Source organism: Megalopta genalis, chromosome 1 (genome assembly GCF_051020955.1).
Source record: "Megalopta genalis isolate 19385.01 chromosome 1, iyMegGena1_principal, whole genome shotgun sequence".
Lineage (NCBI taxonomy): Eukaryota > Metazoa > Arthropoda > Insecta > Hymenoptera > Halictidae > Megalopta > Megalopta genalis.
The window spans coordinates 35,631,421-35,647,585 of NC_135013.1; the positions used below are offsets into that span (position 1 = coordinate 35,631,421).

General features: G+C 52.6%; 2 protein-coding genes across 2 annotated transcripts in view; one reads left to right on the top strand and one right to left on the bottom strand.

Annotated features, from left to right (window-relative positions):
* The window catches only part of LOC117217980 (uncharacterized), a 296,657-nt gene that overhangs the window by 5,777 nt on the left and 274,715 nt on the right, over positions 1-16,165 (top strand). The gene's annotated exons all lie outside the window — the stretch shown is intronic.
* LOC117217939 (uncharacterized) lies at positions 119-3,766 on the bottom strand. The gene is made up of 3 exons (XM_033465856.2): positions 3,512-3,766; positions 1,308-1,457; positions 119-671 (listed from the first exon to the last, which is right to left on the bottom strand). The coding sequence occupies exons 1-3, from the start codon at positions 3,635-3,637 to the stop codon at positions 591-593; spliced, it is 357 nt and encodes a 118-aa protein (XP_033321747.1). The 5' UTR covers positions 3,638-3,766; the 3' UTR covers positions 119-590.

Genomic DNA, 16,165 nt, shown 5'->3' on the forward strand with positions numbered 1-16,165 from the left:
CTGTCCAAACGATGTCGATCGATGGAAAGACCTTACAAACAATTTCAAACGTATCGGCTGACGCGGTTCGAAGGGCTAGCGGAAATGTCGGCGACCGTGTAGACATTTTGGACACGTGTTTCTCTCAACAATTTATTTCATCCGTGCAACATTGCTCGTAACATTACTTCAACATGGCAAATACGTGCGTACAAAAAGTAGAAAAAGATTATCCTGGACGAATTAAATTCGTCCGCGTGTGAACGCGTGCGCTTACTTATTTGTGATCTTGAAATATATATATATGTATATATAATATAGTATATAGCGATTCTGGTTTGGTTTGTCTGCTAATAATCCGGTTCCCTCGGTTTCTAAATCGGCGGCCGGCGCCGCGGCGGGACGGCGTCGCCCCCTAAAAATTGTCATCGGAACTGTTCTGGACGTAGTGGTCGCGTGGTTTCGCCGGTTTCGGCGCTCGGAGATTCGTGTTGGCGGCTTGGAATCGTTCCTGGGCTTCCTTGTTTCGATTCTTCTTCTTCTTCTTTCTCGTCTCGATTCCACTTTCTCGTTCCCCCTCCGTCTGCCTTTTCTTCAGCGCGTCGTGCCCCTTACTTCCGCGGTCGACCGTTGCGCTGCATGAAGCAACCCTTGAACGAGTTTAATCTCACGTCGATCTCCCCTTCTTCCAGCTAGAAGCAAAGCCAAGTCGCGTTCCGTTTATTCGATTCTTTCGACGGAAGTCGCGGGTGGTCTCTCGCTTCCGCGAATTCGCATCGGCACGGTCGCGAAAACGTGTACACGCAAGAGGGACCGAGCTTTCCGGATCGAAAGCGAGATGCGTATTCGAGAAGAGAAATCCTGCGAAAGGATTCTCGCGAAAATTAGCTCGAAAGTTGAGATAAACGCGCGGGTCCGCGAATGAAAAGTTTCGGACGAAAGATAAAGGACCGCCGGTTATTCGTCCGACAAGGCGCAGACCTCGTTCTACCGGCACGGGTGACCCAGATTCTACCGACCCGACCATTTACCTACGTCCCGGCGCAGCGACTTCGTTGTATACGAGGCTGCGTCTACTCGTCCCACTAGGTACGGAATTTATGCTTCCAGTCCGACGTGTGTACCACCCTCGTCCTACTTGCCCAATTAGACGCGGTTTCGCCGTTCTGGGAACGCGGTTGACTAAAAGTTTCGGTCAAAGTGCAAGAAATTTTTCGTACCGTTCGATCGTTTTTCGAGCCGCGGTTCGCTGCGATTTATTCGCTGCTATATTCCCCGGAGATTCCGGCCACCGACACGGTGGTGCCGCGCGCATAAATTGCGATTACCTGGTCGAACAGGTAGATCTCCTTGTAACAGGACGGCGATACGCACTCTCGGATGCACCTGGTCTTCGCGATGTCGCTCCTCTCCGGCGGATGCATCTTGCAAGCGCCGCTCTCCTCGCAAGCCTGCTCGAATTGCCTAAAGAGAAGTTCCTGGCGAACATAATAACATCTCAGCGAACCAGCCATTAGCTTTATTACAAGCGATCGTAACTATTATTATAAGCGATTCGCGCGGCAAGAATATCTATTATCGCGGCAATTTCTTCGAGACTCGCCGAGGTTATTAATCCCAATTAGCGGCACGATCGGTATCGCGCGGGCTCGTTCAATTTTCCTTTGAAGCGGATCCAGTTTCTCCGGGCAAGCGAACTTACTTCCAGCCACCGCGGAAATAGTGGGAGCCGGCAATGCTGGACATTCTCGGGAAGTTTAATAACATCGGCGCAACTTTCCTATCGATCTTTCTACCGTGAGGCAAAGGGACGGTGTCTCTCCTTCGCCGGCGTTGTTATTAAATTTAAGGCCCCTGGCATCGTCGGATTTTTCAAAGACCAAAACCATTGTACCGCGGTTACGGAATAAAGATAGTCGATCCACCGGTGATTCGAGAAGCAGCTGCGGCATCTTGGTCGACGAGTATCGCAAAAATCGATGTCTCTCTTTCGACGAACCTTAACCGTGAAATCGTATTCGGTAAAAATACAGAGGGGATTAGAATCTGCAAACGCAAGCGGGCTAATCGACTCGTAGAATTGTCTATCGTCGATCAAAGTTTGTAATCCGTGCAACGAGGGTCCTCGAAAACGCGTTCGATCGAACGTATATCGTTCGTTTGCCCTGGCTGCCCGTTCGCCAGGCTCGCGTTAATGCAACAAGTGACGAAGAAACGAATGTTTGCACGCCCCGAATTCCATCGAGTGCCCTCCTGCAGAAGTTAGCGCAATCGATTCCGGCGCGACTCGGAGCGATCCTTGTCCCAAGGACGCGCTGGCTGGCACGTCTCGTCGAGTCGATCTCGCGGCGATCTTTGTATCGGCAGAAGCGATACCGGCGAAGCACGCCCTCGAGCACTTCGCCCGTCTTCGGGGTTAACGCCGAATCGATTTCGCCCCGTCGACGAAACCATGGCACCACCCGCCGCGTCCCCCATGGGGACGCTAAGCCCGAGGTCCTGGGAGGAAATCCTTTCCGCGCAATCCGATCTTTATCCCTCGGATATTAGGCAGATTCGATCGGAACATCCAAGCTCGCCAGTTAACGCGGACGTCTTGGATCAAGAATTTCGCTCTCGGAGGCGCGAAGCAGACGACTACAGCTTCCGCGAGCTCGCCGATGGGTCCGCGTTCGAATATTCGGAGGCAACCGCGGTCTACGCGCAAGTCCGAACCAAATTGCTGGATGCCGCGCAAGTTTTTCCCCGTGAAAACGTCGGAAAATCGAAAACAACGAATCTCGACGAGGCTCGTAGAAAGCTGCGCGAAACGCAACATGCTCCGAGAACAGTAATTCAGTCGCCAACAGTTCGAGAAGGCTTTTGTATTTGAATTTCAAAGGATCAAAGGTAACAAATCCCTGTAACACCCTCGCGGAAAGTTCCCTCGAATTCAACGCTTTCGAAATCCACTTTCAGCTGCAGCGAAAGCCTCCTACATTTCAATTTCAATTAATTCAAAGCAATAAATACTTTCGAAACGTGCTTCGCGCTTGCTACGCATCTCGAAAGCAGCTCGCGCCTGAATTTCGATGAATCAAGGTCAACGAATCCCTGCAAAGCTCTTACGAACGCGCATCTCGAACTCGACACTCCTTGAACATAAATTCACTCGGCAGACGTCGCGAAATAATCTACGATGTCGCGATTCCAAAGGAATAATGATAAAACAGAATGGAAGCTGCTCGACGATGCATCGAACGCACTGCACCAAAAATCTCCGCCACAGTACCCTGCTCTCGAACAGGGTCGCGACGATTCGAATCCCAATTAGAGGGAACGAAAATTCCAACGAAATATTCTCGATGAGACGCGAGAGCACGAGAAGCGACCGCGATCGCGGTCCAAACAGCGGGCCTGGCGGCCCAATCGGAGCATGCAGCATCCCGGTAGGAAAAAAGCGCCACCCGAAAAGCTACGGGTTGCCATAACCTCTAAGAGGGAGAACGGTTCTCGTAGCCGCGGCTCGCGGTATAAATATCGGCCGACTTACATTCCTGGTGGTCTCCTTGTACGGGTACTCGGGGAATGCGAAGGTCTTGGCGAGGATTCCCGGCCCCAGCTGTAGGTGTCCGACGACGAGGACCAGGCCGATCGTGAACGCCACCCCCGGCGCCATGTTGAGCAGCCGGCTACGAGATCAATATGATGGGGTGGCGCTCGCTTAGGTCCGCTTTCGTTCTGCTTTCGTTCCGCTCTCGTTTCCGCACGCTGTTGCCTCCGCGGCTCGTCGAAACGACGAAGCCCGCGACCCGATCTCGAACGGGTCCCGAACGGGTCCCGAAGGCCGGCTGGCCGGATCCGCGCAATCATCCCTCGACGAACCTGTCGATTCCCTTTAGCCGCCAGCACCGCGAAATTGACTTTTTCCAAAGCCCGAACAGCGCCGTGCGCCAACAGGCCTTCGGACCGTCAAAGAGGTTTTTGGCGCCTCGACGGCTCCGACGGCTTCGACGGCGATCCGCTTAATACCCGTCGCTGTCGGCCCCCCGACATGCTACCGCGGGATGCTAGAATTTATTTTCTTCGTGCTCGTTTGCGAGCTGGCCGGCTTCCGGGATCAGGTGGTAGGGCTGCGGCGAACCTGCGAAGAGCTTAAGCAAAGTTGCCGCTGTCCTCTTGCAGCGACCCGGTGTATCCGCAGAGACTTTTCCGACGGATCGAGTTTCCAGATTTTTTTTAGACGATCTGGGATTTAGAGGCGATCGGTAGAGGCTCCCGGCGGAGTCGGCGATTCTTTACCGAGAATCGTCCGACCGTGGCATGTCGTGAAAGGGGCTTGTGCCTCGATCGCGTTTCGATACTTGCGCACTCCCTGTACAGCATTGGATCGTCCATAGAGACGTCTTTCATTCTTCTTCTCGCAAAGGTGCGATCGTAACGTTTCGTGTCGATTACGAAAACTATTGAATGTAAATCGGCACGGAAGAGGACGTTCAATTGCCGAAATAACAAATCCCCGTCCCTGTTTCTTCGACGGATCTCGCCGGAAACGGTTAAAAAAAAAAAATGAAAGGTAGCATTTGCACAGGACCGGTTCATCCGCGTAAATCCGGGATATTTTCCGATGGGAAGCGCAGCGATCCTCTCGATGGTTGCCGGAAGGCGTTCCCGGCGCGACCAGAGAGCTCGAAAGTGCGTGCGCGAGTCGCTCGCGTTCATCATGCTTATCCGCGAGCAGAATACCGAGAGGACCCGGCTGATCCGCCCGAGACAATGCGGTTAAGCTTGTCGGGAGATTCGGCGTACGAAGACGGGGTCGCGGACGGCCCGGATATGCCTATGCGGACGCGGACGCGGACGCGGATACGCGCGCAGCGCAGCGCCGGTGTTCCATCGATAAATCCGTGGCTCGGCTATTTTGCATAAAACGTAACGGAGCGTATGCAGCGGAGCGGGATGGCATTTATCGTCGCGATGCATGCGGCCGAACCAGACGACGTTTTTGTTGGACCAGTCGTTCCGCACCGGCTGCCTCCGCGTGCACCGAAAACCATCCCCGCCCATTAAATCGAGATTTCGGCCGGTGATTAGCGCCAGTTTGCCTCGGCCCGCGCTCGCTTCGCCTCGTCTCGCCTCGTCTCGCCTCGTCTCGCCTCGCCTCGCCTCGCCTCGCTGCGCCCAGCCAGTCGATAGATTTTACCAATAATTTTCCGTCGGTCCGTGGAATTTCGATTCGAAGGAACCTGCCGTGGTTTCCCAGCAGCCCCATCCTCCCGTTCCTCTCCATCCCCTCGTTCGCCACCAACGAGATACTTTCCATTGTCTTGTACCTACCTTGTTTCACCGTCGTTTCTCTCGCGGAAGCAGAAATTTGTGAAATTTAATGCTCGATACGAAATCCCCTTTTGTTCTTTCGGGACCGACGCTGTCCGATTCGCGGACGGAATATTCGAGAAAAATTCTCGACCGAGATTAAGCGCTCTCCGTTTCGTCCAGCGAGGGCGAATCGCTCTTCGATCGTCGCTCGTAGAAAGATTCATGGAAAATATGTATCGGTTGCGCGGAATTTTTGAGCGTGCGTCGATCCGGCAGAGTTGCGCCCGGTAACGAGGAAAGACGATCCGGCATGAAAATATTAGTAGAATTCGCGATACAGCCGATCGACCGGGAGTCGCGAATCTCTTCGGAAATCGAGCTCCGTTCGCGACCCGCGAGCGAAGAACGGAAAAAGAAGAACGGCCGGAATTTAATTCGAGGGAAGCTGCTCGATGCGAAATGAAAATTTTCATCGACGCGCGCATGTAACCGCGCCGTCCGGGATAATTAAACTTCGCTCGAAATGCAGTTGCGTGCCCGGGCCAGAATGCCGGGAATGGAGAGAGGCGCGGGGCTGTGCGGAAACTCGAAAATCGCCGGCGAAACATTTTCCGCAGCGGCGGAGAGACGCGGCGAAGTCGATGGGAGATTTCGTTCGACTTGCGGCGCTCGCGGCGCCCGCGAAGCGGCTAGGCCGAAAAAGCCGAAATCGTCGGCGGCTTTTTAATCGCGTGCCCGCCGGTTCAAACATCGGGGGCAAACCGATGCACCGCGACGCCGTTGCAGTTGCCGTACTCGTTGCCGATTCCGATTAAATGCTGGCTCCGCGCGAAATTCCATTCATTTACCGTCCGACCGCCGACGCGGAACGCTGAATCGTTTAACGCGAATTTTTTCCGAATAATTCCAGCCTTCGACGGTGTTGACGCGACCGTAGCGTCCACCGGAAACGTTTACAATCGAAACTTCGACGTCCGCCCGACCATCGAACGGTGCCTGCTCTTGGCCGATCATCGGCGACGTATATTCTACTAGCCGGATCGTTGGTATGGTTTCGGTTGGACGAATCGATATAATTTTGTAGTTCCGCTTCTTCCGTTTGGTAGGTTTTCGATTAGCGCGTTTCGGATCGTGGACAGAACGCGTTCGATCGGTCTATCGCGAACATCGTTTTCTTACTTTTTCCATCGTTGTCTCGTCGTTCTTTGCGCGACCAGCGACAGAACACGTTCCACTCGTTCGACCGCGGGAACGGATAATCGAATAATTAATCTCCTTGGAACCGGAACAGAGAATTATTTGTATCCGTCCGACGGTAGATAGACTCGTTCCACTCGTCCGTGCCCGAGCATTCGATTACACCTTCGTCGGCTCATTGCCAGGGCATATTCGCCTCCGACAACTATGAACGAGAGTAGAACTCGTTGCCGGTCTAATTAACGGCCATTCTACTTTTCCGATTACATCGGACTTCTATTTTTATCTGCCCGACGCCGAACGATCCTCGTTCTACTCGTTTGTCGTTTGCAAACTCGTTATCCTTTGTCCGATCGGTGACATTACGTATTCCACTTACCGCGCCCCGTTGGCAGCGCGAGTATAAACAATGCTCCATTGAATTCGCAGAACGAACAATGTAATTCTATTTGTTCATTTAGAATTTCAAGTTTTCATCTGTCCGTCGATGCGCCAACTCGTTCCATTCGACTTTCTCCGACAACTTCGATCTCGCGATCCGTCCGACCATCGTGTCGCGCGATTGCATCGTCGCGCGACGCGCGACCGATGCCGATGCTTGCGCGCATCGACTCCGATCAAATTGATCCCAGTCCGACGCGGTACCTTCCATAGTTCCGCTCGTCCGGATAGACCATTCTCCTTGTTCCCGAATCGACTGGATTCCGTTCATGCGTCCACAGTTCGTCTAACCGGACGGGACGCGACGAGCTACGGAGCCGATTCTAGCATCGCGAGGTCTCGTTTCAACATCGTAACGCGCTTATTCTACGCGCTCGAAGCCGGACCATTTCTATTGTCCTCGTCCGAGCAGATCCTATTCCGTTCAACCTGTCCGAGTACGATCCTTGTTCCGACTAGGCGAACGCCCATTCTACTCGCTCGTCGAGCACGAAACGATAGTTCCCGCGACTCCTCGAGGTCGATGTTCACCCTCGTCGAATTACCGATTTCCGAGTCTCTGCCGATCGAACGAAATATGTAATGGGTTCGGTGGTTGAGGAACTGAAATCGCCGAATCGAACAAATCGGTGAAATTTTCGTAGAACTTTGGATACTCGGATATAATTGTGCAGAGCTCCGATTTTATAGTGGACTTTTTGAAAATTCTTCTAGACAGCAGAAATCTACCGGCAGAAACTAAGAGAACATTTGGACGGTTAGGAAGCCGCCGAAATCGATTCGGAAAGGTTGACTTTTCGACAACCCGTCGCAAAATCCTTGACTCCGCGAAGCGTCACGGTCGATCAAAGGGTAATAACTTGACCGTAAAATCAACGCGGCGCGGAGCGTCGCGGTGGCAGCCACGCGTGCGACCGCAATCGCGTAATTATCATTCGCAATTACGGGGAACCGTCGAGAGTTGCCGACAGGCTCGGAGTCGCGGTAAAACACCGAACGATCCCTTTAATCCGGCGCGTTCGTTTCGCGCTCGTTTCCTGCCTCGATATCGCGCGCTCCCCGTCTCTGTCTTTCGACGCGAAATAAACAAACGTCCGAATTTATTTGCGCCGCGGCTGAATTTTCCAAGCCGGCGGAAAATAGTCTGTCGGCCGGAAACAAAACCGGCGGAATAACGAAAAACTAAAACGAGAGGAGAAATTCGCTCGAGTTCACTCGTTCGAACGCGTTACCGTCCTCCGCCCGTCGAACTCGCGGCTGCAACTGCGCGCGGCTGCAGCAATTCCCTTAATCGTCGCAATTGGATGAACCGAAGCGCCGCGCCACGCCCGGCATCCGCCACTCGATTACCGTGTAATTAAATCAACTTTCGCCACGGTTTTCCAACGCCGCGACGGCTACGGCGGCGATGGCGGCGATCGCGGCGGCCGCGACGAGCGGAGGAATCGCCCGCGAATAATGCGTTCGCTCGGCGACGCGGAACCATCGTTCCCAGCCGAATAATTACAGAACGAACCGAATCGAAACCGTTAAACTTCGACCCGTCGCCTCCGCGAACAGCGTCCGTCGAATCGGGCCGGCGAGGAATCCCACCGATCGCCGCCGATCATTGTTTCGATACGCCCTTTTGGACGCGAAATGTTCGGGCTTGACAGTACGATCGGCGATAGTTTCAAAAGGTCGAATAGAAATTGGTAGGGCAGCCATTGGAAAGCAACTATAAAAGAAATGCGACGAGGTAACGGCGTTGAACGAATTTCGAAATATCGTTGTATCGTTTTTAATCGACTAAATTCAATCGACGCGATCGACGGAACTCGCTTTTCCGCACGTTTTCGTTCCGCGAGATCGTTCGGAACGAATCGAGGAAATATTCTGCAACTTTCGACGATCGCGGTAACGAGTTTATTCGTAATTTCCGTTCGCTGTATTCGTTGCAACGAATGTTTGTTTTAATTATGTAACGGAAACGCTTCCCGAACGTTTCAATAAACGCGCCTCATTATCGCCGGCGCCCAAATTTTCAACGACGAGTTCTTCCGCGATTTTTGTACCGTCCGTATTTGTTACAATTGTGGAGTTTCGCTCGCTCGGAGCACGTAAAAGGCTTTATAAAATTGCTTTTAGTTTCGCTTTGTGGAAACGGTCCGTGAAAGCGAATACAATACGATTTCATTTCGCGTTCGTCAAACTTGTTAAAATATCATTGTTACAAAGTGAATTATCGTCATTCGATATACCTTTGCCCACCGGATAGTGTGCTTTTTCGAAACAGAGATAAGCACGAGTCTTTAAGACGAGCGATTCTTCCGTCGGCGCGACGGTCGAAGTTTAATCCGTTCAATAAATTCGTAATTTCGTAGAAAAACAGACCGAATTTGATTTCTGCCCGATATTTTCGATTCGATATTCATCGAAATTGTACAAATGCAAGAACAGGAGGCTGCGTTGCTTCCAAATGTTTCCTCTGATCGCGCGCGATAAAAATAATCGATTATCAGGGGAAATCCATCGAAATGAAAAACGTTGCGGTCGAAAGAACTACGAGCGACAGCATGCAAAAAACATCGGTGAAAAGCACGAAGCACGATCCGCGTGCAGGACGCGTCACGCGGCACTTCCTTTGCCACATATTGAAAATATAGATCGCTCGCCGCGATACACGGGCGCACGGCGTGCTGTATAAATCAATCGCGACGCGGCGTGATAAATAGTGAAATAATAGCGACGCGCCGTCCGTTCTCGAAAACGGCAAATAAAAAAAAAGCTGCGTTTCCACTCGTCGAGGGTGTCTCGCGATTTCGAGCCAACCGGTGGATCCTTCCGACGGATCGACCGACCGACCGAGCAAACGGACTCCGATTTTACGAAACGATTACGTTTCGTCGTCCCGAATTGCGACGAGAGCACGAGCCGCGACTCGCGATCGGACCTTGGCCCGACGCAACGGCGCGCAATTGTCCTCGCAGAATCTCGGCGAACCTTGTAATTTGTGGCGACAACCTGGGAATCCCTCGATCGTTGTCCAGTTCTTTAACGAAGCGCGTCGTCGGACACTTTTGCTCGACGCTTCTCGGGCGAGAGTTGGTTCGCGCATCGCGTTGGATCGCAGCGGTCGAGGCCGCGTCGTGCTTCGACCTCCGCTGCTCGAACAGGAATAAACGAGTCCCGGGTCGTGCAACTGGTGAGCGCGGAAGAAAATCGAAATCTTATTCCGAGTCGACCTTCCAGCGTTTTCTCCGCGGTCTACAATTATTAACCGCGTCAGCGCAGCTGTTCGTCGACGCAGCTGGCCTGCATGTTTCTCTCCGTGCGCGCGCTCGCTCGCGCGACTCTCCTCTCCTCGTTATATCACAATAGAGATTTCCGCGTAAGGCGCGCCGTAATCCTGCCGACCTTGCGAATGAATCAGAATCGCGATCTGCCGGAGTAAAAACGTCAGCGCTTTATCGCGCTGGTCTAAACAGAGCGCTTATATTTTATAGATTTTCGCGGCAGCCGGGCAGATTACGTTTACGAGCTTCGTTAGGAAAGTCCGACGCGAGAAGTTCGAGGTAAAATAGAACGAAACTAAGCCCGCGGACCGTGTCGGGAATAAAGGCCATGATGCGGATAACTCCGGCGAAAATTATGTACAGGCCGCGTCAAAACGATAGGACGGAATTACGAGCGCGATAACTTCGGGATCACCGAGAGGAATACTTTTCCCGCCGTTTATTCGTATATTCCGCTGTATATATAACATATGGAAGGATTGGGCTAAACAAAAATTGATAGATCGAGACAGAAGCGCTCGATTATTTCGGAAGCAGAGAATTGGAGCCAGTTTTTGTGAAAGGTCCTGTATAGACCCGGGTAATACGTCCAAGACTACCCGGAGCGGAGAATCGGGCCACGCTAATGAAAAGTTGTCGCTCGGCTATTAATCCAGCTCGCGAGACCATCCGCGATTCCGCGAGGCGGAATTCTCGGGGCTCGTCGCGGAATCGCGAGGACGAAGGACGCGCGCGGCGCTTGTATATCCTGGCACGACGAGAAATATCTGTCCGAGGAAGTCGAATGCGACCGAAAGCGGTCTCGCGGTCTCGCGGTCTCGCGTTCGCGACGGTTCCGGTGATAGGCCGCCGTTTCTCAAACCGTTTTGGCACACCTCCAGATCCAGGTCCGTGTGCACCTGACCCGAAGTGCAACAAGTACAATTAGGGAAAGCAGAACTTGGCCGCGCACTGACCTGCGCACCGTCGCGTCGCGTGTCGTTGTCGCGCAATCGATATACCTCACATGCACGGAGGCCGAAACCGGAGGCGGACGAAATTTCTGCTGACCGGATACGAAGGAGCAGCTTGTCTCGGCCAAGCGATCATTTTCCGGTGGTTTCACAGCCCGGAATCGAATTTCACCGGCGCGGCGGCCACGGCGATTAATTAAATCGGCCACCCGCCGACACGAATTTTATTCCTCCGCGCCCAGCTATTTTATCAACGCGACGAGTCTCGTCGGCCCGACGCGGCCTGGCTTCGCCGAGAATTAAACGGCCCGCGTTCGTTTGCCGCGAATCCTCGCCGAAATCCCGCCCGCAGGCGTGTGCCGGGCGTAATTAAAACACTCGGCGACTGGGACCGATTGCGAAATAATGTTTGCACGGAGTTTTATAATCGATCACGTGGTGGGCCGTCGGTGATTGCCGGTGGACTGTAGGCGCAGCGCCATCCTCGTCGAGAAGATCGCATCGGTTCGGCCTGCTCGCAGGCAGCAGCAGCCTTTGGATCGAAGAAAATATTTCCGGAAGGATTTCGTATTATTCGGAAAATTGTTAAAGTTATGGAGAAACTTTAAATTTGCCTGGCGAGAACTTTCTCGACAGTTTCTCAACGATACCTCGCGCTTTTCCGAGCAACCGCTCGCTGCCGCTGGCTCGCGAATTCGAAACTAAATTATGTATTTGACCGTGACAAAAATTGGTTGCTTTCGGCAGCGACGATAAAGCGGCCGAAATCTTGGAAATATTCTTGAACCGTGATTGCGTAAAAATGCAGAAACCGGTGTTCGACGTTCGAAGAATGAATTTCTTTGTGAAATTACGACGGGTTAAACGTCGAGAATTTTTCTAAAATTTGAGCGTCAATGTTATATCGGAGCCACCGTAAGCTCGAATTAAGACGTTTGCTCGATCGTTTCGTATAGATTGAAACGGTGGATTTAGCGTTTTTGGTTGAATAATCGTGACAATAATTACACCGGTACGGGTACGTACCTCGACGAGTAATTCGTACGCGAAGCGAGCACGGTTTCGTCCAGAGATTGTTCTCCCGTGATCAAAGTAATCACGGTAATTGCGTCGCAGAATCCCGGACCCAGAGTCCCTGCGCTTTGTTTATTATTTTAATACCGGCCGTAGTGGCCGGCGAGGCCACGTGAACGCGGAATAAATTAGCCACGGGTCACGTGCAATTTTCCTCCGTTGCGTCGCGTCCCGTCGCGTCGCGTCGCGTCGGACACCGACGATTCGTTCGCAGCCGCGACAGCCATCGGCGAAAGTGTTAAATCGCGCGGTTCTTTCTGCTCCTCGCGAGAGCGCGCGAATATTTCTCGAGATTCGACCGTTAAATCGACACGGTGGATCTTGGAAGAACGACTTTCGGCAAGATACTCGAAGATTTTCGCGACCGCGTTTTCGCAGCAGGGTCGAAACTCCGACCGAAACGAAATTCGGTGAGAACAAATTGACGAACGCGTAGTTACTTCTGTGGAAGAACTTCGCGTTTTAATTTATTTACGACGGCCCGGTCGGAGCGGAGCGACGCGGCGCCTGCGGATGCTCGCGTTCGAAACGAACGCTCGAAGTTTTCGCGAACGATGTAACAAAATAAAGCAGGTGGCCTGGATCGCGGAGACCGAACTCCATCGTCTTCGAAAAACGGCGGGCGTTGTAACAGGTGTTGCTGTAGCAACGGACCAGACTCGACCGTGTATTTCCCATCGATTCGATATTTTCTCGGCGATACGCTTTTTCCGAAGACGAGCTTTACGGGAAAAAAAACATATTCGAGTCGCCGAGCGGTTCACCTTTTCGCGTCTCTTTCAACGCCGAGGGATTAACGCGTCAAGTGCCAGGAAAAGTTTCGAAAGAGATTACCGTGGCGACCGTTTATATTTCAATTTCACCCGCCTTCGCGAGCTTCCATTAAATAAATCCATATTAAACGAAGCTCCGATGGACGCCGCGCCGCGCCGCGCCGGCTCGTTGAAACTTCCGGGGGTGCGTTGCCAATGAACTGCATGCTGTTCGAGAAGCCCAAAGTTTCCGCTCCGTGTTTCTCCCTGCCCTTTCACCCGTCAACGTTTCGATCTCCCGTGATTTCTGAACGGTACCGCTCTGTTCGAACTGTGTTCCGGCACACGCTATGAAATTTCCATGGCAGTTCCACCAAAAACAATTCATATTTCTCCGGAACAATATCCGAACTCCCGTTGCTCGCTTGCAACCTCGACGCGTTGGCTAATTAAATGCAGGAGGATTTCGGACGATTTTTCCAGAAACGCTCGTTCGTCTCGCGTCGATCGAACGCGACGCGAGGGTTCGCAAAATGAAAATATTGGAGGGACATCTGGGTTACCGGCGGGGGTCGTGTTTCGTTTGCGCAAACGGACCGCAACAAATCACTTGGCAGGGGTGCGGGAGCACGTGCGCGATCGAACACGCCCGCGCGCGCCGCGCGTTTCCTCAGTTAGCGAATCTCATTACCGGAACGCATTGGCCGACGGTTGGTGAGTGTCGTATAAATTTGCAACACAATATCGCTTTATCATTGCCCGACAGTCGCCGGATGAATTATGGCAGGAGGAGAGAGAGGGTGTCAGACTCTGCGGGAGCGGTGCACGTCGACGCGGGAAGCGATATCTACGAAATCGTTTAGCGAGTAGACCCGCGGAATTTCGTCGAAGCTCGCGCGTATGCACCCGGACGAGTCCGCAACTCCCCGGGAACTATTCGCTAACCTGTTAATGGAATCGCGGGCCAAGACGGAACCGAGAGCTTTTCGCCCCGATCTTTCGAAAGTAACTCGGATATTTCGGACGGTTTCGGGGAACGCGACGGCCCGGATCACCGATTTCTCCGTCGATGGATTCGGCATTCCGAAATGCATCGAACTTTTACCAGAACCCAAACAACGCTGCGCAAGATGCGTACTTTTCGACCGTCGTTCGGCGAGTCGCATTTTAATCCACGATCGTAACGTTAAGGCATCGAAGACGAATCCGTCTTCGTCTCGCGTCTGTATTTTTCCGGAGACAAACGTGGCGCATTTCGAACGTCGCGATCGTAAACAGCGCGATAAGAGAGACTTGGAGCTGGAATCTCGAATCCTCGCGGGACGATAATTCGCATCGATGTCAATTTATGCAGAAGCGTACCCGGAAGCAGGGAAATATGACGGGGAGACGACACGGCGGGAAGGCGAAGCAGAACCTCGTTCCAGAACGTAGAAAGGAATACGCGGAGCAACCTAGGCTTTAGCGGGGAGTTATAAACTACGTGACGGAAAATCGTGTCAGCCGTACTTCGCCGGTAGCTGCTGTTCAACTTTCTCGCACTGTTACGGCAACTTCTTTTTTTTCCACCGGAGGTGGCGACTTTCTCCGAGACTTCGTTTCGATCGATGTACGATTCGAGATTTCATCGGGAGCCGCGGCTTGTCGCGCCGCGTCGCGACCGTTCCCTCCGATTTCCCGTCGAATTTCTCGACGGAGAAGTATGTCTCCTATCATAATTGCAGCATGTGTTCGATCGCTCGCTGTACTCCTGTACTTGGTAGAAAGCTTGTTCTTGTTCCGTTCGTGAAAACGATTAAACGGATCTGGGATATTAATAGCGAACGAAGAAATTAGGCCGACCGCTTTATGCGAATTCGCGCTTATATCTCCGACGTCTTTTCGCGGCAGACTAATTACGCAACATCGGATCGTCTATGGAAAAACTGTTCCAGAAAGTTTTGTTAAACAGAGGTTCGAAAGCGCGGACTATCAGCCTCGTCCAACAGCCGTTGAGATTCGTTCGTGTCAAAGTCTAACGACTTCCCGAGCTCGCGATCCACGTTTCCAGACCTATTCGGGCAATCTAAACATTCCTCGGCCCCTTTTCCGCGAATCCCCTGCTTCCGAGATCGCGAAACTAGTCGCGGTACAGTCACGCTCGATATCTAAAACACGTATCAACCGCAAGGTTCGCGCGACGTTTGGAAAATTGAGCACATCGAGTCTGCCGTTTGAGAATTTGTCCGTTCCTGATCAACGGTGCCGAACGAGCTTACGCTCGGCGGCAACTTGCAGCCGCGTGTAAACGCGGAACGCAACCCGGTAAGTCGAAATCGCGAAAGGTAAACGGCCGTCGACGTATGCGCTTCTACGCGCGCGTAGCGACGCAGCGATCGCGAGAAAGCGATCCGCGACACCGTGGTCGAGGTATTTTTCTCATCGATGGGACGCGTTTCACCGATATCGAGGCGTATCGTGGCCTCGAAACGGCCCAGGAAAGTCGAGTCACGGTCGGTTCGCGAGAGATCGATAACATTCCGGAACATCGCGATCTTCTTCTCGTCCGACGACGTCTGCTTCCGTCGAAAACGTCCGGGGAGGACGGTTCGCGTCGGAATCCTGCGGTTTACGCTGACATTTCCCGCGTCATTGTCATCGAGGCGCGGACGGGCCGGCGGGCCGGGTCGGGTCGCGCCGCGCGTCTAATTACGGCAGGAAGCGATTCCCCGAAGAATGACATTCGTACGAAATGGAAACGAGTCGTCGGCGAAACAATGGTCGCCGGTTCACAAAAAAGAAAATAAAAACAGAAGAAGAAAAAAGTCGGTAACGCAGACTCGCGGGCGTTTTTTTCCATGTGAACGCAACGGCCTTTGTTCGACGAACTTCTCTACGCGACGCACGCGTGCCAGGGATTTATAAAAAAGCTTGTCAACATCGTTTCGCTCGATCGATCCGTGCGAAGCGGTTTCGCGAAGCGATCGAATCGATCGTTCGACTTGTATACCGTCCATCGATCGAATCTCGTCTTTATGCTCGAATTAAATCGTTGCACACGGTTTACCGGGCGCATGTAAATTCGACGATTTCGTATGTTGTAATCGTAACGCGTACTCGTTGCGTCTGCGCGTAAAGAATAATAAAAACGATATCCGAGATGGAAACGTAAAGGAATTTTGATCTGTCCGTTGATCGAAAACAACAAGCATTTCGA